This window comes from Pseudorca crassidens, chromosome 15 (assembly GCF_039906515.1).
Source record: "Pseudorca crassidens isolate mPseCra1 chromosome 15, mPseCra1.hap1, whole genome shotgun sequence".
In the NCBI taxonomy this organism is placed as follows: Eukaryota; Metazoa; Chordata; class Mammalia; order Artiodactyla; family Delphinidae; genus Pseudorca; species Pseudorca crassidens.
The window spans coordinates 22,175,814-22,198,193 of record NC_090310.1 but is presented as its reverse complement, the minus strand read 5'-3'; the positions used below and the strand labels follow the sequence as shown (position 1 = coordinate 22,198,193).

The 22,380-nt window shown below is 44.1% G+C and overlaps 1 protein-coding gene across 2 annotated transcripts in view; it reads right to left on the bottom strand.

The window, feature by feature from the left end:
- Positions 1-7,766: 7,766 nt before the first annotated feature.
- Positions 7,767-22,380, bottom strand: part of LOC137207072 (acyl-coenzyme A synthetase ACSM1, mitochondrial) — a 50,129-nt gene continuing 35,515 nt past the window's right edge. For both annotated transcript variants that reach the window (XM_067706487.1, XM_067706488.1), the window contains 6 exons: positions 21,374-21,454; positions 20,734-20,835; positions 12,416-12,543; positions 11,225-11,324; positions 9,589-9,708; positions 7,767-8,100 (listed from right to left, as the gene is read on the bottom strand). In XM_067706487.1, coding sequence (XP_067562588.1) covers positions 8,014-8,100; positions 9,589-9,708; positions 11,225-11,324; positions 12,416-12,543; positions 20,734-20,835; positions 21,374-21,454 — 618 coding nt within the window. In that variant the 3' untranslated portion in view covers positions 7,767-8,013. The remainder of the gene's footprint in view (positions 8,101-9,588; positions 9,709-11,224; positions 11,325-12,415; positions 12,544-20,733; positions 20,836-21,373; positions 21,455-22,380) is intronic.

Here is a 22,380-nt window from a genome sequence, read left to right as displayed (position 1 = left end):
AAAATATCAAACTCTTAGAGGAAAACATAGGCAGGACACTCTATGACATAAATCACAGCAAGACCCTTTTTGACCCACCTCCTAGAGAAATGGAAATAAAAACAAAAATAAACAGATGGGACCTAATGAAACTTCAAAGCTTTTGCACAGCAAAGGAAACCATAAACAAGACCAAAAGACAACACTCAGAATGGGAGAAAATATTTGCAAATGAAGCAACTGACAAAGGATTAATCTCCAAAATTTACAAGCAGCTCATGCAGCTTAATAACAAAAAAACAAACAACCCAATCCAAAAATGGGCAGAAGACCTAAATAGACATTTCTGCAAAGAAGATATACAGACTGCCAATAAACACATGAAAGAATGCTCAACATCACTAATCATGAGAGAAATGCAAATCAAAACTACAATGAGATATCATCTCACACCAGTCAGAATGGCCATCATCAAAAAATCTAGAAACAATAAATGCTGGAGAGGGTGTGGAGAAAAGGGAACCCTCTTGCACTGTTGGTGGGAATGTAAATTGATACAGCCACTGTGGAGAACAGTATGGAGGTTCCTTAAAATACTACAAATAGAACTACCATATGACCCAGCAATCCCACTACTGTGCATATACCCTGAGAAAACCATAATTCAAAAAGAGTCATGTACCAAAATGTTCATTGCAGCTCAATTTACAATAGCCCAGAGATGGAAACAACCTAAGTGTCCATCATCAGATGAATGGATAAAGAAGATGTGGCACATATATACAATGGAATATTACTCAGCCATGAAAAGAAACGAAATTGAGTTATTTGTAGTGAGGTGGATGGACCTAGAGCCTGTCATACAGAGTGATGTAAGTCAGAAAGAGAGAGACAAATACCGTATGCTAACATATATATATGGAATTTAAGGGAAAAAAATGTCATGAAGAACCTAGGGGTAAGACAGGAATAAAGACACAGACCTACTAGAGAATGGACTTGAGGATATGGGGAGGGGGAAGGGTAAGCTGTGACAAAGCGAGAGAGAGGCATGGACATATATACACTAACAAACGTAAGGTAGATAGCTAGTGGGAAGCAGCTTCATAGCACAGGGAGATCAGCTCGGTGCTCTGTGAACACCTAGAGGGGTGGGATAGGGAGGGTGGGAGGGAGGGAGACGCAAGAGGGAAGAGATATGGGAACATATGTATATGTATAACTGATTCATTTTGTTGTAAAGCAGAAACTAACACACCATTGTAAAGCAATTATACTCCAATAAAGATGATAAAAATTTTTTTAAATAAATAAAGATAGAAAACTTTCCCAAATTCACGTTGAAAATTCTCTGTTCAGCATAAAGAGCGGTATGGGCTGTACAACTTGGTTAGATATCTTCCTTCACCTCATATATTTCCTGGGATTGTCTATTTATCTTGGAGGGCAGTGCCGAATGGTGGGAAAACTCCCTACATAGTGAAAACAGAACATACTTCCTAGTCTCTGAAATAGAAAAAGTCATGGAGGTGTGAGTACATGAAATTCCAGATCATTGTTCAGAAGGAGATTCAACTCCCAGACCCCCACACTCTACTGTGGCAAACAGCAAGAGGAGGTGGAGCATTCAATTCACCCAACGTACAAAAGCCTCAAAAGCCAAACTATGGTAAACTTAGCAGCCAAACTCTTACCAAGTCCGGATTCTTGACATTCTGACCCCTCACAGATTGCAGCCTAGCACAAGTACTTTGAAGGATGTCATTCAGATATTCATTAGCCCTCTCAATTGTTTTGATATTATCCTTCAACAAAATATATTGAATCAATAATAATTACTCATTATTCTTACTTCTATTTTCAGAATGTAATCTAGGCAGAGAAGGGATTTTTACCTTAAATTTAAGTGCTTCGTCAAAGAGCATCTTATTCTGTCTAGTGGTTTCTTGAAGATGTTTCTTTGAGTCATTCACCTATGCAAATATGTACAAAAGGAACCAGAGTTATAAATACTATCTTCTCGTGTGTGACTCCTTCCACAAATACAGAGAACAGTGCTTTACGTCTGTGGAGCTTGCTTTGAATCTGGACTCTTTATGGAACATATGAAATAGGACAGTAGTATGAATGAAAAGAGAGCAAAATAACCGAACTCCCAGAGGTGGAAGGAATTGAAGGCGAAATCATGAAAAATAACAAAGGACAAAGATACCATCTGTTCCAAAGTGGATATATTTTCTACAAGCTCTGTGTTTTCCTTCACCAAATTATTGATCTTCTCTGATATTTGCTGTAAATTAACTAAAAAGAGATAAAATAATTTCTAAGATTAGTAGGAAAACCCAGTAAAACTGAATTATCTCAATGTTCTAGCAGCAGACACATATTATCTGTAATTGACTTTTAATCTTTACTTTTATGCCTAAAAAAAGCAAATTTTAGTTAGTAGAATTTTAAACGTAAGAAACATTATTTCAATGGGATTCCTATTTAAAGTGTTTTCAAAAATGAAGAAGAGGGCTTCCCTGGTGGCGCAGTGGTTGAGAGTCCGCCTGCCAATGCAGGGGACACGGGTTCGTGCCCCGGTCCGGGAGGATCCCACATGCCGCGGAGCGGCTGGGCCGGTGAGCCATGGCCGCTGGGCCTGCGCGTCCGGAACCTGTGCTCCGCGGCGGGAGAGGCCACGGCGGTGAGAGGCCCAAAGAGCAATAAGATGACTTCTAAATTCTCTCCCATCTATGAATACCATTCTTAGAAAGCTCAATCACTTCAACTAGTTGTGTCATCACCAAAGATGAAATAGAAAAAACATCCTGCCAACTTACATTTCTTGCCTCCAATTACTAAGGTAAATATATATGTTGCTGGAAAAAAAAAACCTCATTTCATCCAGATTCACCCCTCCATCCAGCCCCTATCTGCAGTTCCTCCGAGTCTTCTCCTGTTTCGACGATGCCATAGCAATGCAGATGCTTTATACACTATCTTGACAAATCCCCTGCCTTTGCCCCAGGTCCATCACAGTGGACACCACCACCCACGTGCCCATTTTTAGAACGCAGCTCCCCTACCTGCTGCCTCATCGCTCGCCATCCAACCCCGGGTCCTCTCTGGAACCTTCTCAGACCTTAGGTTTTCTCGTCCTCCTGAACCCAGGTCCCCTGTCCCCCACTTCTGGATGCTTCTTCCTTCCTTTGAGAACTCCCAAGATTTCCCGTGGGCAGTGCCTGAAATCGATTTGATGACAGAGATACAAGAATAATCAAATACACAAGCAGAATGGGAGGTTTTCACACCTCTCCCTCAACAAGTCATACAGTGAGCACCACAGAGCATCTGTAAGGTGTAGAAGATCTCACTAGCAAACCATTTTAATCATATAGCTATATCCATATATCCCTCAATATCACATAACAACTGCAGAGGAAACATTAATTTCAGGCACATATAGTATAATTACAAAAATTAACCTTATTTATTTTGGCCACAAAGCAAATTTCAACATATTTCAGAGGAATGAAATCACACAGAGCATGATTTTTGGTAATGCAATTGTGCTAGAAGAGTCCTGATGAAAAGCTAACTAGAATTTCCCATGTTTGGAAATTGAGAAGTACACTTACAAATAAAATATGAGCAAAGAAGAAAACCCGAAGGGAAAGATGTTACAGTTGAACTGCATTACGTGGTCATGATGATATGGTAATAAAATAGGTTTCCTTCTGGCTTGCGAATTCCACTCTGTGTGACCAGATGGTATGGGTATGGTCTCAAAATCATCCCTGATTAACGTAGACATTTTTGACACCTGAAACAGGGCTAGATACATCACCTGTTAGCATGGGCTTTAGCTTATGAACCTAAACAGGGGGAAAAAAATCCAGTCTGACTCTCATTATTGATTGCCATGGACCTCCAGAAATTGAGAATTTCAATGGAGAAAGTTCACCAGCTTCTCTTCCGGGGGATCTGAGGACAGCACCCAATCAGCTTGGCAGTACCAGGAGTGCTGGGTGGGGAGAGCCAAGCAGGTGGGCTGGGGCTCAGGGACCCGGGTAGTTAGACAAAGCCCACTGGTGATGGTCTGTTCTGGGCCCTGTCCTGAGGTGAACTTCCTAAAGGTGCTTTTATGTGTGATTGACACAGTGGTTTCCCAGCTCATTCAGGCCCAAGACAGCTTTAAAATCATTGCTTTAAACCCCATAGATTTTATTATTATGGAAACTTATTGTAAACAGGAAACATTCTATTACTGCTTTAATGGAAAATCAATGTCTCTTACCATAAATACAAAGAAATGATTTAAAAAAAAACCAAGCAAAACAAAAATAAAAAACAGGGATAACAAAACAATAGTGTTGAAATCTGTTTAGATGCAGTTGCCTGCCTACAGAATCCCACGTTTGGGCTGTGTGGTTATAAAGAGACAGACTAGGCACAGAAGGGGTGGAAGTCAGACTAGCCGCGAAGTGAATGGGAGGCAGACGCAGCCTGTAAGGGACTGGGGACTTCCATGAACAGTGCCAGGGTCACCCTGGTTACAGCTCAAGCAGGGATGAGGGAAAGAAGGAGAAGTGAACAGAGTTAAGGGGCCTGGAAAGGGTGAGACCATTCGTGCAGCAGATGAAGCATCCCCAAAGCGGGTTCAGCCTCCCATCCAGGGGAGGAGCCCTCCGTGGCCCCTGAAGGCAGGGCCAGGAGCCTTGGGCTTGAGACCCAGCTGTGCTGCTTACCAGCAGTGTGACCCTGGGTGGGTTTCCTCCCTAAGATGGAAATGCCCAGTCCTGTGTCCAAAGACTGTCATGAGGACAAAGGGAGGCCATGTGCTGAGCGCCTGTGCCCATCAGCTTCATCATCTCCCTGGGGCGACTGTCCTCCCAGAACCGGCACCTTAGAAGCTGTGAAGGCTTTAAAGGCCCCTCCTGTTAGCAGCCTGTGCTAAGCACTGTACTCTGCAGGCATCTTCTTATGGCCCATACCATCTGTATCCCCATTGCACAGATGGAGAGTCAGGGAGAGGTGTTGTACCCAGGCTGAGAAAAGGTTCGGGGGGACTTGGGTCTGGGTGGGAGTGGGGGGAATGTTGGGAAAGGAAGAAGCTGGAGCTGAGGCCTCCAGAGAGAGAAGGGGCCAGAGAGAATCTTTGCCTTTGCTCAGGGTCAGCCCTGCTCCGAAGATGAAGCAAACCAGGTGACCATGGTCACACCTCACTCCTCCACCTCGGGCTGATGGTCAGTCATTGCTGTGGTGATGATAACGTTATCATACAATGGTCCTGATGATGTCTTTACTGTCACTGTTGTTATTGTGGGAGAGGGCACAGCTCACTCTGACACACAGCTCGGGTCCTGGGGAGGCACACTTCTTTCCCTCGCTTGACCTTGGGATCTGCTAGGTCCCATGCAACACCCCCACGTTAAGTGCATGCTGTCATAGCCCAGTCCTTCCCCTGTGCCCTGTCCCCAGAGCCACCCTACCCTGGCCATTCTCTGGTGTCTCAGAGCATAAGCACAGCCCTCTGGAAGGCCCTCAATGGGACAGGTGCCTAGCACTGTGTTCGGAGCCAGGAAAACACCCCCTTCCATGACAGCCTAGGTGGGGTAGGTCATGCTGATCTCGAGGGTGTGGCGGCTTGAAGCAGGATCTCAGTTCCCTGACCGGGAATCAAACCCAGGCTGTGGCGGTGAAAGTGCTGAATCCCAACCACTAGACCACGAGGGCCGGTGGGCTTGAAACAGGACCTCAGTCCTTGTCTTCTTTGAAGAAAGAATTCAGCAAAGAGAAAGAAGGTAGGGAAGCAGATAGAGCGTTTATTAGAAGAAAAGTCCATGCGGAAAGACACACGGATGGGCTCAGAGAGAGAGAGAGTCATGCTTTTGGGGTGGCTTGAATTGCTTATATGGCTGCAGTTCTCCGGGTTCCCTCTAGCCAATCACCTTGATTCGTCTTGCTTTGTGCCCATATTTGGTCTGACTCAGGGTCCTACCCAATGTGCACAGGCATCTTTTAGCCAAGATAGATTCCAGCGTGAGAGTCTCTGAGAGGTTGGCAGGACATATTATGGGCTAGCACCCCCTCCATTTTCTGACCCCTGAGGAACCGTTTTGTGCATGTGTAGTGCAGGAGGTCTCCTTGACCTCAAGAATGAAAAATATGGTAGTCTTTTTACTCAGGCAGAGCTGAGCTTCTCTCTGTTCCTGCCTTTATCTTTTCCTTGAAATGTCAGCAGGAGACAAGCTCCAGCTACTGAGCCTGGAGCCCGTCTACCTTCTACCTCAATGCCAGGGTCTGTTCACCCCGACTGCCTGTGGAGGTATCCACTGGAGTGCCAGAACTGTCTGGGAGCATGTGTGTGTGTGACTGTGGTTGTATAAGTCTGCATGTATGAACCTGTGTGTCTGAGTTTCTGTGTCTGTGAGCATCTCGATTGTGAACGTGAATTTCGCACTGCACAGCACTGAGACATTGAGTGTCTCTCTGTTTTTCTCTGTACGCATTTGTGTCTGCACCTTTGTCACTGAATGAATGTACATTGGTTGTGCAAATCCGTGTGTGTGTCTGTGTCTCAGGGCATATGGGTCCGTGGAGTTGTGTCTGTGTTTTATATGTGTGTGACTGTGCTGTGTGTGAAGTTGCTGTCCCTTTGGGTGTTCCTGATTGTATCTGTGTGTTTGTCTTCTTTTTGTGCCTGTGTGTATGTGGCTGTGTTCTGTGTCTATGTCTCTGCCTACATGTCTGTGTGTGTGTGTGTGTGTGTGTGTGTGCGCGCGCGCGTGTGTGCGCCTCCTTGGGGTGTGTGTGGGTCTGCCCTGGGGGGCTGTCTCACAGGGCCCTGAGTATGTGTACTTGTGTGTGTATGTGTGTGTGTTTCCCCCAGGGTGTCCTTGCCTGCGTTGGTCTGTGTGTGAGCTGTCCATGAGCCCAACACCTGAGTCCCCAGGTGAGGCTGGGGGTGATTCTTTACCTGTGCGTCTCTGTGTTTGTGATGTCTGTATATTACCCTGTGAGTGTGTGTATCTGTGCACCTCAGAAGAGGGCAGCTGCAGAGGGGATCTCCCTCTCAGTGACCGCGCCCCCAGGAATGGGTGAGAAGGAGACAATGTGCGCTTCTCTCACCCCCAGGCTCAGCCTCTTCTGCCTCTGCTCCTTCCAGCCTCTGGTGGTTCCATCTCAGGCCAGAAGGATGGATGGAGTAAAGGGTTAGTTCACAGGACCACAGGCCAGGGGGGTCAGAGGGCTCTGGATGGCAGAGCGGATTACACAGTATAAGGAGAGGTGTGTGGGGAGGACTCCTGGGTCCCTGGGAAGGGCTGGACGAGTCCTGCAGGGTTCCTGGGCCCCCAGATGGCAGGTGCTCACTCACCTGCACTGGTCCAGGCTGGGACCTGCAAGCAGCAACAGCAGCAGCATTATTGGTGGGACGAGAGGCAGTGGGTCCACTGGAGGGTGCAGGTGAGGGATGGTGTGGCAGGCAAGTGTCGTCACCAGGCTGGGCTGCCCTCCCCTCTTCTCCATTCCCCAGACACCACACTTGCCCTGCCTCCCACCTCACCCCCAGTTGGGTAGAGGCAAGCCAGGCAGGAGCAGACCCCGGGGGCCACATGGACTGTTCCTCCTAGACCTCTATGTCCTGGTCGTCGACTGGGTCACAGAGTCTCTGGAACCAGGAGGGAGAATCAGGCCCTGGGGCAGTCTCTGATGGGGGTTGGGGGAATTACGAGGGACAGCATTTAGCACTGGATCTTTCCCAGAATAAACGCACAACAGACTCACTGTGGATGCTGAGTCAGTATTTAATTTGCTTCAGCCCCATTCTGAGCGCTCAGCTGGGCGATCTGAAAGGAACAGGGAACTTGGAGGAAGGATAGTGATTGATATTAAGTTAAACGAACAAAAATGCTGGAATGTTGACACTCCTGGCTCTCTCAGGTCAACTCTCTCAGCGCTCCTCTCCTCACCCTCACCATCGTGAGGGACCTGAGGCCGCCAGGCCTTTGGCCAGCATCACACAGTGGTTTCTGAGTTTACTGCCAATTACATCTGACCAAACTCCTTCTTCCGGAGTTCACTTCTTTTTATCTTGCCAGTGATGGTTTTGGGCAGCTCTGAGACAAACTCCACCTGGTTGAGGATAAAGCAAACACATTCTGACTAAGTCCCCCCGTCATTTTCTATCAACCCTCAGCTCTCCTCCTTTGCCCTCTCACAGTCCCCCAGACAGGCTGGCGCCATGTGGGGGCCTTAATGGGGTCCACCATTTATGTCAGATTCTCCTCTGACCTCCTGAAGTTGGATGCAGCCCTTTGATGTACTTTGACCAGTGAAATATGAGAAGGAGTGAAGTGTGCCACCTCTAACAGAAAAGGTGGGAGTCATTGAGACAGGCCACCCCCTCTGTCCATCTCTTCTAGTGCTCTGGGAGGTACCTACATGGTGGCTGCTCCTTTATCCTGGTTCCAGGATGAGGGGATGTGGAGCAAAGGCTCCGGGAAAGCTATGGTGGACAAGTGGCGTGAGCAAGAAAGACACCGTCCTTGTTATAATCCACTGCAACTTTGGGACTCTTTGTTACCCACAGTAACATGTAGCCCTTCCTGACTGGTACGCATCCTCTACTCTACTCTCGATAAAGCATCAGATCCTAATGTTAGCAGCATGAACTCTTTTGTCAGATACACATGGGGTTGAATTCCAGCTTCTATTTACTCTAATCTCAGGCAATTTACTTTGAGTCTCTAAGCCTCAGTTTCCTCTCTGTAGACTGGGATGATTATCTCAGGTTGTGGAGAGGATTAAATGAAATAATAATGCATGTAAAGCATTGAGTCTAGTACACACAGTAAATGCTCAATAAATATTAGCTATATAGCTTTATAATATGTATTGATTGTAAACATTCAGACAATGCAGCAAAGTATTACTACAAAAGAAGGAAATTTTAACTTGTTTTTAAACATATCAGATAGCACTACGTATGTTATTTCTTAGCCTGCTTTTTTATCTCAATAATATATTATTGTGATATTTTACGTTAAAAATCTTCATTATCAGTTTAAATTACAGAATAATATTAAATTCCATGAGTAATTTCATCATTTCTCTATGCTGCACAGTTTTATAGCTTGTGCACAGCATTTAAAACAAATGAAGTTGAACAAAAAATATCAGAATGTATTACATGCTGTTAGGGTAAATATCATTTTGTTCTTTGTTGTTTGCTATGTATGTATATGTGTGTTGGGTTGCAATACAGAATGTATTTCTCATGACAAATAATGTTTTTTAATAGTTTGGAAGTTGCTGGTTTGGGTGTCTTTTTCAAATTTTGAAAGATTATAAATAACCTTCCTGGATATCCTTGGGCAACTGTCTGATTTTTTTCTTTAGGCTAACACTCCAGCAAAGGATGAGTTTCTGACAGAGGATCGAGGTTCCATCCGATTCAGTGGGCTCCCTCACACCCCTAAGCTGAAATGCTTCTTCTGCAGAGAAAAATATTAGTGCTCTTGGCTACTTAGGCTTCACCCCAGACACTGTATGAGACTTGAGGCAGTGGAGCCCCCAGAACCACTCACAGGGACCAGACCCCATCCATCTGCTCTCGCTCACCTTCCTTGGGTACTTGTACGGGGCTGTCACTGACTTCACATGCTGCTGCAGCTCCTTGGTGAGCTGGTCTCGATCATGGGACAGGAAGTTTGGGGTCAGGACAATGAAAGCCTTCACTACCTGCAGTGAAGAACCAGAATGGAGGCTCAGGGCGAGTGACAACCAAATTACAGTTTAAGGAGTAAATGCCTGGGACTTCCCTGGAGGTCCACTGGTTAAGACTCTGCACTCTCACCACAGGGGCCACGGGTTCGATCCCTAGTCAGGGAACTAAGATCCCACGTGCCATGCCACACTCGTGACCAATAAATAAATAAATAGAAATTTAAAAATAAAGAGTAAATGCTTACTAAATTAATGGGAAAACAAACTGACAGCAGAGCCTTTGGAAATCCCGGGTTCAAATCTCAATGCTTCCAATTTCCACTCTTTGCCTTGGAACATTACTTAACCTATGTTAATCTCGATCTCCTTCTCTGCAAAATGGGGAGAGGACAGGTTTATTCCTCATCAGGTTCACGTAAAGATTCCATGAGATAATACACATAAAACGTGAAGCCAGGGCTTCCCTGGTGGTGCAGTGGTTGAGAGTCCGCCTGCCGGTGCAGGGGACACGGGTTCGTGCCCTCTTATGGGAGGATCCCACATGCCGCGGAGCGCCTGGGCCCGTGAGCCATGGCCGCTGAGCCTGCGCGTCTGGAGCCTGTGCTCCGCAACGGGAGAGGCCACGGCAGTGAGAGGCCTGCGTACCGCCAAAAAAAAAAAAAAAAAAAAAAAACCCGTGAAGCCTGTTTAAATGTATTTGTATTCCTATCATTGTTAATATCACCATTTTCACTATTATTTTAGGTAGAGTTCTGTGGGCATTTAATAATAGTTAAGACCGAGCTTCCCTGGTGGCGCAGTGGTTGGGAGTCCGCCTGCCGATGCAGGGGACACGGGTTCGTGCCCCAGTCCAGGAGGATCCCACATGCCACAGAGCGGCTGGGCCCGTGGGCCACGGCCGCTGGGCCTGTGCGTCCGGAGCCTGTGCCTGTGTTCCGCAATGGGAGAGGCCACAACAGTGAGAGGCCCGCGTACCGCAAAAAAAAAAAAAAAAAAATAGTTAAGACCTTGTGGGCATTTAATAACGTTGGTAATTTATTAGTTTCCTATTATTATTCATGTCCTCATTTAACTTCTCAGGGATTGTACATAGAAGGTGTTCAATAAACACTTGTTGAATCAAGGATGCATGCTCTGGAGCCAGAGTGCTCAATTTCCCACCACTTATTAGCTGTGTAATCCAGGCAAGTTATTTAACCTCTTTATGCCTCTGTTTCCTTCTCTGCAAAAAGGTATTAAAAGAGTCCTTAATTCATTGTGTTCTGTGAGGGATAAATGAGCTGACACCCAGTAAGAGCTGATTAACTGCTAGATGGCAGCAGCAGCAGCATTCACTATCAGCATCGTTTCAGTCACAGATGAGGCCACAGTGCCCCCTGCTGACCACATCGTGTAAGTGCACATGCACATCAACCATGCCCTCGCTTCACCCTAGGTCCAAGGCTGGGTAGGTATGGCCGGGAAGTTTTCCCCTCACCTGCCTTCCCAGTCCCACGCCCAGCCACGATGACCTCCACGTCCCGTTCCTCACCTCCCCTCGAATCGGGTCCGGGCTGCTCACCACAGCGGACTCAGCCACCGCTGGGTGCTCTGCCAGGGCGTTCTCCACTTCTGCCGGCCCAATGCGGTACCTGCAGGACCAATGGTTCCTTCTGAGCCAATTCCCGGGCGAGGGTGACTCAGGCCCTCAGATCGCATCTTTTGGAGAGACACATCTTCCCTTGGCACGGAGGATATCTGTCACAGGGCGCCAGGGCCTGTGTAATGGGACTGAAATGTGAAGTCCTGAACGTTCCATGCTAAGAAATACAAGGCTCAGGTGCCCCCCAGGTGAGAGAGGAGGTGAATGCTTCATCCTCCCAGAGCTCTGGGGCTTGGCTCAAGCTCAAGCAGCTTCCCCTGGCATGAAAACTCCTTAGCTTAAACATTTGTACAAATTTTACAGCCTGTTCCTCACTATATCAGCATTGGTTTTAGAAATTAAAAGCAACAAACTCAATTTTCCTGAAATTCCCAAGAAAACATGTTATTCTAGTGTAACGTGTCAATTTTTTTCTTTATAAACCATGTAAGAGTTAGGAACAACGGACTTGGAGTCAGACCGCCTTTGTTCAAATCTGGCCTGCACCCTGTACTGTCTTTGAAACTTCAGGCAACGTTTTTCACTGCTCACTGACTCCGTTTGCTCATGTAAAATGGGCATAATCATAGGAATTCCCTGGCTGTCCAGGGGTTAGGGCTACGTGCTCCCACTGCAGGGAGCACGGGTTCAATCCCCGCTCGGGGAACTGAGATCCTGCATGCCGCGCACTTGGGGCCTCCACACACATACCCTCCCCCCACAAAATAAAATAAAATAAAATAAAATGGGCATAATCACATCTACCTTACAGCATTGGGAGGTGGTTCGTATAAAGCTCTACAGAGAGTACGGTCACATAATACGTATTCCAGAAAGGTGAATTTTATTATTGTTTTTGTTGTTGTTATGTGCTTCTGTGACATGTGGTTCACTACAGGAGCACACAGAATAAGGTCCCTCAACAAATAGGGCCCAAAGTCAAGTCTTCCTTCCCAGTGCCTCTAACTTGCACGATGTCTTACTTTGGTTCAGAGTTAGGCTGAGAGTCCATCACCAAGGCATGAAGGAATGTCTGGGCATGCTACCTCCCACCAGGCTCGTGAGGGTGGTACCTTCCGGTTCAGCGTCAGCCACACCTACCCGGAGGCATTGATGACATCATCGGCTCTCCCCAGGAACCAGAAGTAGCCTTCTGCATCAATAGTTGCTCTGTCCCCACTGTTGTAAAAGTCCCCACACTCCACTTCGGCTGTCTTCACCGGGTTACTCTGCAAAGACAACGACACTCCTCTGTCAAAAACAGTGAGTTTATAGAGATGATGAGCTACAACAATGAGCTCGGATCTGGGTTTGAATCCTGCTTCTGGCTCTACCTGGCACCTGGGCATTTTTTATAATCTCTCTGAGTCTACTTTCATTACATGCAAGCACTCAATGCATGCCCGTGGTCGATTAGTGAACAATGTTCAACCAATTTTAAGAACAATATTTATTTATTTATTTATTTATTTTTGGCTGTGTTGGGTCTTCGTTGCTGCACGCGGGCTTTCTCTAGTTGCGGCGAGCGGGGATACTCTTCATTGCGGTTCACGGGCTTCTCACTGTGGCGGCTTCTCTTGTTGCGGAGCATGGGCTCTAGGTGTACGAGCTTCAGTAGTGGCAGCATGTGGGCTCGGTAGTTGTGGCTCACGGGCTCTAGAGCGCAGGCTCAGTAGTTGTGGTGCACAGGCTTAGCTGCTCCACGGCATGTGGGATCTTCCTGTACCAGGGATCGAACCCGTGTCCCCTGCATTGGCAGGCGGACTCTCAACCACTGTGCTACCAGGGATGTCCCCAGAACAATTTTTAGAAATAACAACTCACTTTTGTGTGCCACTCCAGTAAAATAAAATTACCACTAGAGCATAACTCTATTTTATTCCCTGTTATAAGCTCTGCATTTACACAGTGGCCGGACAGATGGGAGATGTCAATAAATGTTTGCTGAATGAATTTTCTTCCCAAAATATTACCTTACTTGAGCCTCACAGAAAGCCTATGAAGTTGGTATTCATTAAACTTTTAAGATAATTGTATATTTGCATGCAGTTATAAGAAATAATACAGAGAGATCTCATGTACCCTTTACCTAGTTTCTCCCAATGGTAACATCTTGAGAAAATACAGTTCAATATCATAACCAGGATATTGACATGGATACCATCCACCAATCTTACTCAGGTTTCCCCAGTTTTTTACTTGTACTCATGTGTGTGTGTGAGTGTATCTAGTTTTATGCCATTTTATCACATGTGTAGGTCCATGTATCTACCACCACAGTCAAGGTACAGAATAGTCCCATCATCACCAGGATCTCTCACGTTGCTTTTATAACCACACCCACCTCTCTCCTCTCCCTTCTTCCACCTCCCTTCCCATACCTAACCCCTTGGCAATGACTAACCTATTCTCCATTTTTATAATTTTGTCATTTTAATAATGTAACATAAATGGAATTATATAGTATATAACCTTTGGGACTGGCTCTTTTTTAAAACTCAGTATCATTCTCTGGGGGTCCATCCACATTGCTGTGTTCATCAATAGTTTGGTCATATTTATTGCTGAACAGCATCTCACGTTACGGATGAGACACAGTTTAACCATTCACCCACTGAAGGGCGTCTGGGTAGTTTCATTTTTAACTATTATGCATAAAGCTGCTGTGAACCTTACAGATTTGTGTGAGGCTGGCATTTTTTAGCCCATTTTACAGAAGAGGAAACTGATGTTCAAGGAGGCACAATAACTCACTCAAACTCACTCAGCTGGGCAGAGGGAGGGATGGCATTTGAATTTACAGCCTATGCATGTGACCACTACGCACTGTGTTGGGATTTATCTTCTTCTGGAACATGGAATAATTTTAAGAGGTTTCAGAAAAGAAATCTTTAAACATTAAATTACATCCTTTTACAGTCCCATCCAATTGGTCTGATTATATTGAGTTTCTCGGACATATTTTTAAAAGCTCTGGAACTACCAAGAGTAAGATAAGTTTCCATTTCAGAGCTTTTTTTGCCTTTAATTTTTAATTTTTATACAGTTTTAAAGGTAACTTTACATTTAGAGTTATTACACCATTTCAGAACTTTTAGTGAAAATAGAAGTTAGCTAGAATTTAAGAAAATGTTTTGTGTGTATTATAGTTATGGTTATAATTGCCTCCTGTTTCTGGGAAGAGATACTGTTTTCCACTTGAGATACCAGATCAAATTCTGTTTTAAACAAATGCTTTAAAGTAATAATTTGATTTAAAGGGAAAAATAATGTAAGTAATAATATACATGGTGCATGGATGTGGCAGAAAATAGTTGACGTGGACTTGAATGACTGACATTTAGGAGACACCACATCAAAGAGTACAGAAAAAGTCCCACCCCGAATTCATGTACCATTTGAACTGCTGTCCATCTCAGTGTACTCTGACACAGTTGACCTGACACATCCCTGTGGACATGTCTTCCCTGAAGGAAATGCTATTTCTTGATGTCAATCATCTGAGGTAGGGTCAGAGATTGGAACCTTGCAGATGGGACTCCAACACTCAAGGAAGGAATTCCTTTGTCTCTCCGGGCCTGAACTTCTTGGAAGTAGATCTCAGAGCCATTGAAGAGCTCCTGAATGGTAGGAGAATAGTATCACATCTACCACACAGAGAGGGTCAGAGTCTACAGAGGCACCAAATTGAGTTCTTCACCTTGACTACTTTTAAAAAGTGCTACTGGTGGGTGATGTCAAGAAAACATGGCAAATGAGGAAGATTTAAGGTCTCATTTCCCCCAAAAAACCACAAAAAATGTACAAGAAGTTGAATTGACTATGTACAACATCTGGGAAAGAGTCAAAGGCTTAAAACAACCTTATAAATACCCAATCAAGAAAAAGCCATCTTAAAAATGGTACAAAGTTTTGTGACATTTTATTCACCCTTACTCCAGCCTTTCTCCTGCATGGCAGTTTTGGTCTTGAGCAGATGGCAGCCCAGTTCCCAGTTCCCCTGCTCCAACCAGAGAGAGCAGAGAAGATCTCATTTGCAAATTATTGTACACACCTGTTTTAACCTGTCTCAGGATAACTGGAGGACTGGTGCAAGGCACGCAGTTCATGTAACTCAGAATATAAGTGGGAAAAGCAATAGGAACTGTTCATAGGAGCTACCTGGAAGACCACAAAACTGAAAGATGCCTGAGGTAAGAAATTATGGGTGGAGATATACAATAGATCATCAAGGTCTGGAGGAGAAGCTGGGGTGAGATTCTTTCAAGAAATTAGGATATTCAAGACAGCTGTGCACATGGCGGTATTTAGAAAACCATGTGCATACCTGAGCAAGACGTGTGCTCACAAGAGTCCTAAGAAGACCTTAAGGTTTCACCTCAGACTGATCTCTAGGCGCAGAGCAAGCTGAGCTAAGTGGTGAAGGAGTACCCCAGCACAGACCTAACTTGTACATTGGTTGTTCTCTCCTTTTTGTTGTGATTGGTATTTTTGTTTGTTTGACCTCTTGACACTCAAGAAAATCTCTGTCAAAACATTAGCTGAACATGAGCTAAATGATCAGAGACTTCAGTGTGATCACACATGGCCAATAACTGTCATTGCAAGAAGAGTTTGGAAACGTCTCAAAACAAACATACTGTTATAGGCTTCAACAGTCAACAAAACAAAACAAGAACAACAACAAAACCCCAGACACCCCAACCCCCAGGGAAGCAGGAGAATCTGATTTCCAGAGTTACCACATTGTAATAGTGAGAGGCCCAATATTCAACTAAAAATTACAAGACATACAATGAAACAGAAATCATGCCTCAGGACTTCCCTGGTGGTCCAGTAGTAAAGAATCCACCTTCCAATGCAGGAGAAACAGGTTCGATCCTTGGTCGGGGAACTAAGATCCCATATGCCGTGAGGCAACTAAGCCCATACACCACAACTACTGAGTACGTTTGCCTCAACTAGGCAGTCCTCATGCTGCAAACTACAGAGCCCACACACTCTGGAGCCTGTGCACCATAACTAGAGAGAGAAAATCCACACGCCACAACTAGAAAGAAGCCCGCACACTGCAACAAAAGATCCCACATGCCACAACAATGATCCTGTGTATTGCACTAAGACCCTACACAGCCAAAAGTAAAAAATAGATAAATAAAATAAATAAATATTTAAAAACATCATGCCCCATTCAAAGGAATGAAATTAATTGACAGAAACCATCCCTGAGGAAGCCCAGACATAAGACTTACTAGACAAACAGTTTAAATCAAGCTTGTTAAATGTGGTCACAGAGGTAAAGGAAGAAATGGACAAAGCACTACAAGAAGTCAGAAAAGTGACATGTGGACAAAATGAGAATATCAACAAAGAGATGGAAATTATGGAAAGGCACCAAACAGACATTCTAGAAAAGGGCAATAACTAAAACAAAAAATTCACTGAAGTGTTTGGCAGTAGTTTAAAACAGGAATAAGAAAGAATCAGAGAGTTGAAGACAGAACAATAGAAGTTATTGGGTCTGAGGAGCAAACAGGAAAAAAATTGAAGAAAAGCAAACAGAGCCTAATGGACTTGCATGACACCATCGAGCAGACAAACATGTGCATTATGAGAGAAGGAAATGAGACAGAGAAAGGGACAGGAATAGTATTTGAAGATATAGGGGCAAAATCTTCTCAAATGTAATGAAACACATGAATTTACAAATACAAGAAGTTCAAAGAAATCCAATAAGATAATCCCAAGAGACCCACACCAGGATACATAAAAATCACAATATTGCAAGCCAAACAGAATCTTGAAAACAGCAAGAGAAGTGACTCATCACATACAAGGATCCTCAGTAAGATTATCAGCTGATTCTCACAGGAAACCTTGAAGGCCAGAAGTGGTGGGATTACATATTTAAAGTGTTGAAAGAAAAAAAACTATCTATCAAGACTTCTCTATCCTGCCTTCAAAACGCTCCTTAAAAATGAGGGAGAAATTAAGATATTTTCAGATAAAAGCTGAGGGAGTTCATTACCACTAGACATGCCCTAGCAGGTATGGTAAAGGGATTCCTACAGATTAAAATGGAAAGACTCTAGACATGTGTCAAATCCATATAAAGATATCTTCGGAAAAGTTAAGTGTGTGGGCAAAAAAGCTTAGCTAACATCATTCTCACCGGTAAAAGACTGAAAGATTTTCTCTTAAGATCAGGAACAAGACATGAGAGCCTGATCTCACCATTTCTACTCAACAAAGTATTGGAAGTTTACCCAGATCAATTAGGCAAGAAAAAGAAATGAGGCACCAAAATGAAACAGAATTAAAACTAGATCTGTTCACAGATAACATGATCTTACATGTACAAAACCCTAAAAAACTTGCTCTCACACACACAAATTGTTAGAGTTAATAAAGGAATTCAGCAAAGTTATAGGAAAGAAAATCAATGCACAAAACTTAAGGTGCAGTTCTATACTTTAACAATTAACAATCCAAAAAGAAAAAACATCAATAAGAATACAATACTAAGGATAAATTTAGTATAGAAGGTGAAAGACTTGTACACTGAAGATTAAAAATCACTGCTGAAAAAGAGAAAGAAGACATAAATAAATGGAAAAGCATCCTATATTCATTGATTTGAGACAATATTAAGGTGACAATGCTGCCCAACATTATCTACAGATTCAATGCAATGTCTATCAAAATTTCAGTGGTGTTTTTTGCAGACATAGAAAAACCCATCCTAAAATTCACATAAAATCTCAAGGGATCCCAAAATGTAAACACAACCTTTAGAAAGGAGAAAAAAGTTGGAGGACTTAAACTCCTGATTTCAGAAACTTACTTCAAAGTTATAGCAAACAAAACAATGTGATACGTTCATAAAAAGAGACATACAGACCACTTGAAGAGCATAGAGAACCCAAAAAGTAACCCTCACATATACTGTCAATTAATTATAGGCAAGGGTGCCAAGACCATTCAGTGGGAAAGACAGTCGTTTTAACAAATGGTGCTTGGAACCTTGGATATCCACATGCGAAAGAATGAAGTTACCTTATATCATACACAAAAATTAATTCAAAATAGATCAAAAACTTAAATGTAAGAGCTGAGCTTATGAAACTCTTGGAAGAAAACACAGAGGAAAATCTTGCCTTGGATTTCACAATGATTTATTGAATATGATATCAAAAGCACAGGAAATAAAAGAAAAATATTGAATACATAAAATGTTCACCAAATTTAAAAACTTTGTATGTCATAGGATACTATTAAGAAAGTAAAAAGACAACCCACTGAATGGGAGAAAATATTTGCAAAGCATATAATTTGCATATCTGATAAGGTATTAATATCCAGCCTACATAAAGAACTCTTACAACTTAGAAAAAACAACAGCAGAAAAATGAACAACCCAATTAAAAATGGGCAAAGAACTTGAATAGACAATTCTCCGAAGATATACAAATGGCCAATAAGAACATGAAAAGATGCTAGTCATTAGAGAAATGTCAATCAAAACCACAATGAGTTACCACTTCAAACCCATTAGAATGGCCATTATTAAAAATAAACTGAAAATAGCAAGTGAGTGTAAGGATATGAGGAAATGAAAACCCTTGTGCATGTGGAAAACATGTATGGCAATTCCTCAAAAAGTTAAACAGAATTACCATATGATCTAGCAATTCCATTTCTGGGTATATAACCAAAAGAAGGGAAAGCAGGGACCCAAACAGTTACTTGCACAATCAGTGTTCATAGCAGCATTATTCACAAAGGCCAAAAGGTGGAAACAACCCAAATGTCCATCAAAACTTGGTATATACATACAATGGAATATTATTCAGTCTCAAAAGATGACAGTTTGCTAAAACATGGATGAACCTTGAAAATATGGTGCTAAGTGAAATAAGCCAGACACAAAAGGGCAAATGTTGTATGATTCCACTTACATGAGGTAACTAAAATAGGCAAGTTCTTAAAGACAAAAAGTACCATTAGAGGTTACCAGCTGCGGGGAGATGGGGACTAGGCAGCTGTTGTTTAATGGGAACAGAACTGCTTCAGGGGATGGAGGAAATTGTCTGCAGATGCATGGTGGTGACGGTTGTGCAATATAGTAAATTTTACTCAGTGCTACTGAACGGTATGCTCAGGAATGGTGAAAAGGGTAAATTTTATATCATATATATATATAAACCTACAATAGAGTATAAGGAAACCTGCTGTAACGCTTCATCAGACAAACCCTAATTAGCAGAGTTTAAGTCATGCCTCAATAAAAAGAAAATAAAAGAACAGAATATAAGCCAACAAATCTCAATGGAAGAGTGACATGTCTCATTGCCATGAGAACGTGTGAAATGAAAGAAATCAGTGTGGCCATATGTGAAGACATCTTTGCTAAATAAAATATGTTATTTACAATTTTTTTTAAGTCATGGCTTTGGACCATGCCAGTTCAATTTAACCAGAATCTCTGTGGTTGGATCCAAGTATTTAAAAAAAAAGAACCCCTCAAATGATTCTAACGTGCAGGCAGTATTAAGAACTGCTGATCTAGATACCTGTTACTCTGTGTTCATTTTCCCTTTTATCCAACCTTTACACTGTGCTACTGAGAATTAAGGCTAAGGCTTGCATGATTGCTTCTGGACAATAGTACCACAGGGGGACAGGGCCCCACCCACCCACCCAAGGCCACAGTGTGAGCACAACAGTGACACCAGTGGCTGTGACTCTGTAGAAAGGAGATGGAGTCTGAGATCAATTTCAGGGTCTGTCTACCCTTCTGCGGTCCATCTTGGAAGCTGAGGTTTTCCTCTTAGTGGCCACTGCTAGCTAGGGTTTGTCTGATGAAGAGTTACAGCAGGTTTCCTTATACTCTATTGTAGGTTTCTGTAGTCCCTGGATTTCTCATTTAGAGTTTGGGGTCCAAAACACACCACTTTGAATCCTAGGCCTGCCATTTATTTGACATGGGAAAGACACGTTAAGCTTCCAATCTGCAGTTTCTTCCTCTTTAAAGTGGGGATAATAGCGCCCCTGGAGGCTCAGCGAGCATAATAGATTTGTTTGCACCCTGTTGCTAAGTGCGGTGGTATGATGTGAACCCAGTCAAAGCCAGCATTCTTAACCACAAGACATCACTGGACCCCAAGTCTGGTGGTTCTGAAGCCAGGCTGTTTTCTACCCCAGCAGTCAGCCCATAAGTGCCAGATGGGTTATGACAGAAAGGGATGTGGGAACACACTATGAGCTTTGAGATTAATTAGAACAGGTTTCATTGACTTGGAGTGAATAAAGGAAGAAGGAAAAGTCTCAAGATGCAGAGTTGAGTCCAGTCCCTTATCACCTACACAGCTCCCTGCAAGGATTCTTGGGCCATGTGGGGGCAGATGGGGTGTCCTTACCTCGTAGCACATGAAGACGCCTATGGGCCTGGTGGGCTTGATCCTGATGCCAATGTTTCCTTCAGTGTTGGGCGGCAGGATGTTGCCCTTGTCATCAATGATCTGGAGCAAGAGACCTGTGAATCCGACCCTGCAGGGATCCCCAACACTCCTGCCCCACCCAAACACTGCCTGGCTCATTCATGTGACACAGTGGGGGTAGTTGGGGGAGGGGGTTGTGGTAGAGGAGCCCTGTCAGAAAACAGAATAAAACTGTCAAAAGTCTTTGAAATCAGCAAATGGTGGAACCCAAGCCACGGGTCTATGTGTTTCATGCATATATAGACATCACAAATGTGTCTTCAAGCGAGAAACACGGATCAGGAAAAACTAAAGGCACCAGCAGTGGAGAGAGCCGCCTGTGCTACTGCAAGTACTCTTTCCCAGGCTCGGTGCACGAGGCCTCTGGCTGTCCTGGCAAGCTGCGCTCACGCCCAGGACATTGCAGTTCTCAACTGAAAACTTCCCAGGAAACTGGAGGAAAAGTAGGCGGAGAAGAGGAAGGGCAACCGGGAGGCATGACTGGTTCTGTCACCTCGTGTCACACAGTGGTCCAACCCCAGCCGAGCACTAATGTCTGCCAATGTCTTTACCACCAGACCTGAATGTCGTAGGGTGGGATGGCCTTCCCCATGGAACCTGGCTTGATCTTCATCCCCCGGAGAGTGCCACAACTTATTCCCTGTTCACAAGAGAAGAGAACTGGGGTTGGCGAAGCGTCCAGGCTGATCACAAAAACACAGCATCCTTGCTTACAGATGTCATTTGATGCTGTGCAAAGAGCCCTCGTGGAGAAGCTAGAAGTCATCGACCCCACTCTAGTCAGCAGACATTCACTGCACCTGACATGGACTGGGCCTGAGCCCAGTGCTGGGGCTACAGAGTCCAGTGGGAGAGGCCATGAAGAAACAGAGGAGTGAGCCCGGCTGTGGGCATGTAACATAGGGTGTGGAGTGCCCACTGTATGCCAAACATGTGTCCCTGTGCCGGGGAGGGCCATGAGTATATTTCACAACCATTTACTTGTAGCTGCCTCAACTGCTTCTCAGAGCTGTGCTGAGATTATTCAGATTGTTCACGTTGTTCCCCTACCCCCAGGTCTTCCTGATGAACCTTATTCCTTCTTTATGGTTCTCGAAATTATCATTCTTCCTAAAGTTAAGCGCTTTACACACAGAGAGACCAAGGTTTGAATCCTGACTCCACCACTCACTAGCTATGTACCAAGTAATCCCCCTTGATCTCCTCCTCTGTTAAATGGGGGTAATTATAACATTATCGCTCAGAGTGCTTGTGAGTGTGTGCCAGGCACACACCAAGTATTCAATAAACAACTACTACTAGCTATCATTCAGGCCCTAATAAATGGAAGTTGGGAGATTCTCTTTCTGTGGTATTTTTCCCCACACTTCTATTGTTGCTTGTCTGTTTCCCTCAGTAGATAATGAGCATTCAGAGAATAGAGATTGTCCCATCCATCTCTGCACCCCCAGCCTCTAAACACAATACCTACCTAAAAACAACAGTGACAACCATAGCTGCAATAGGGGTTAGACACTGTGCCCAGAGCTTTGTATACTTTCTTTCTTTTACCTTATCATAACCTGG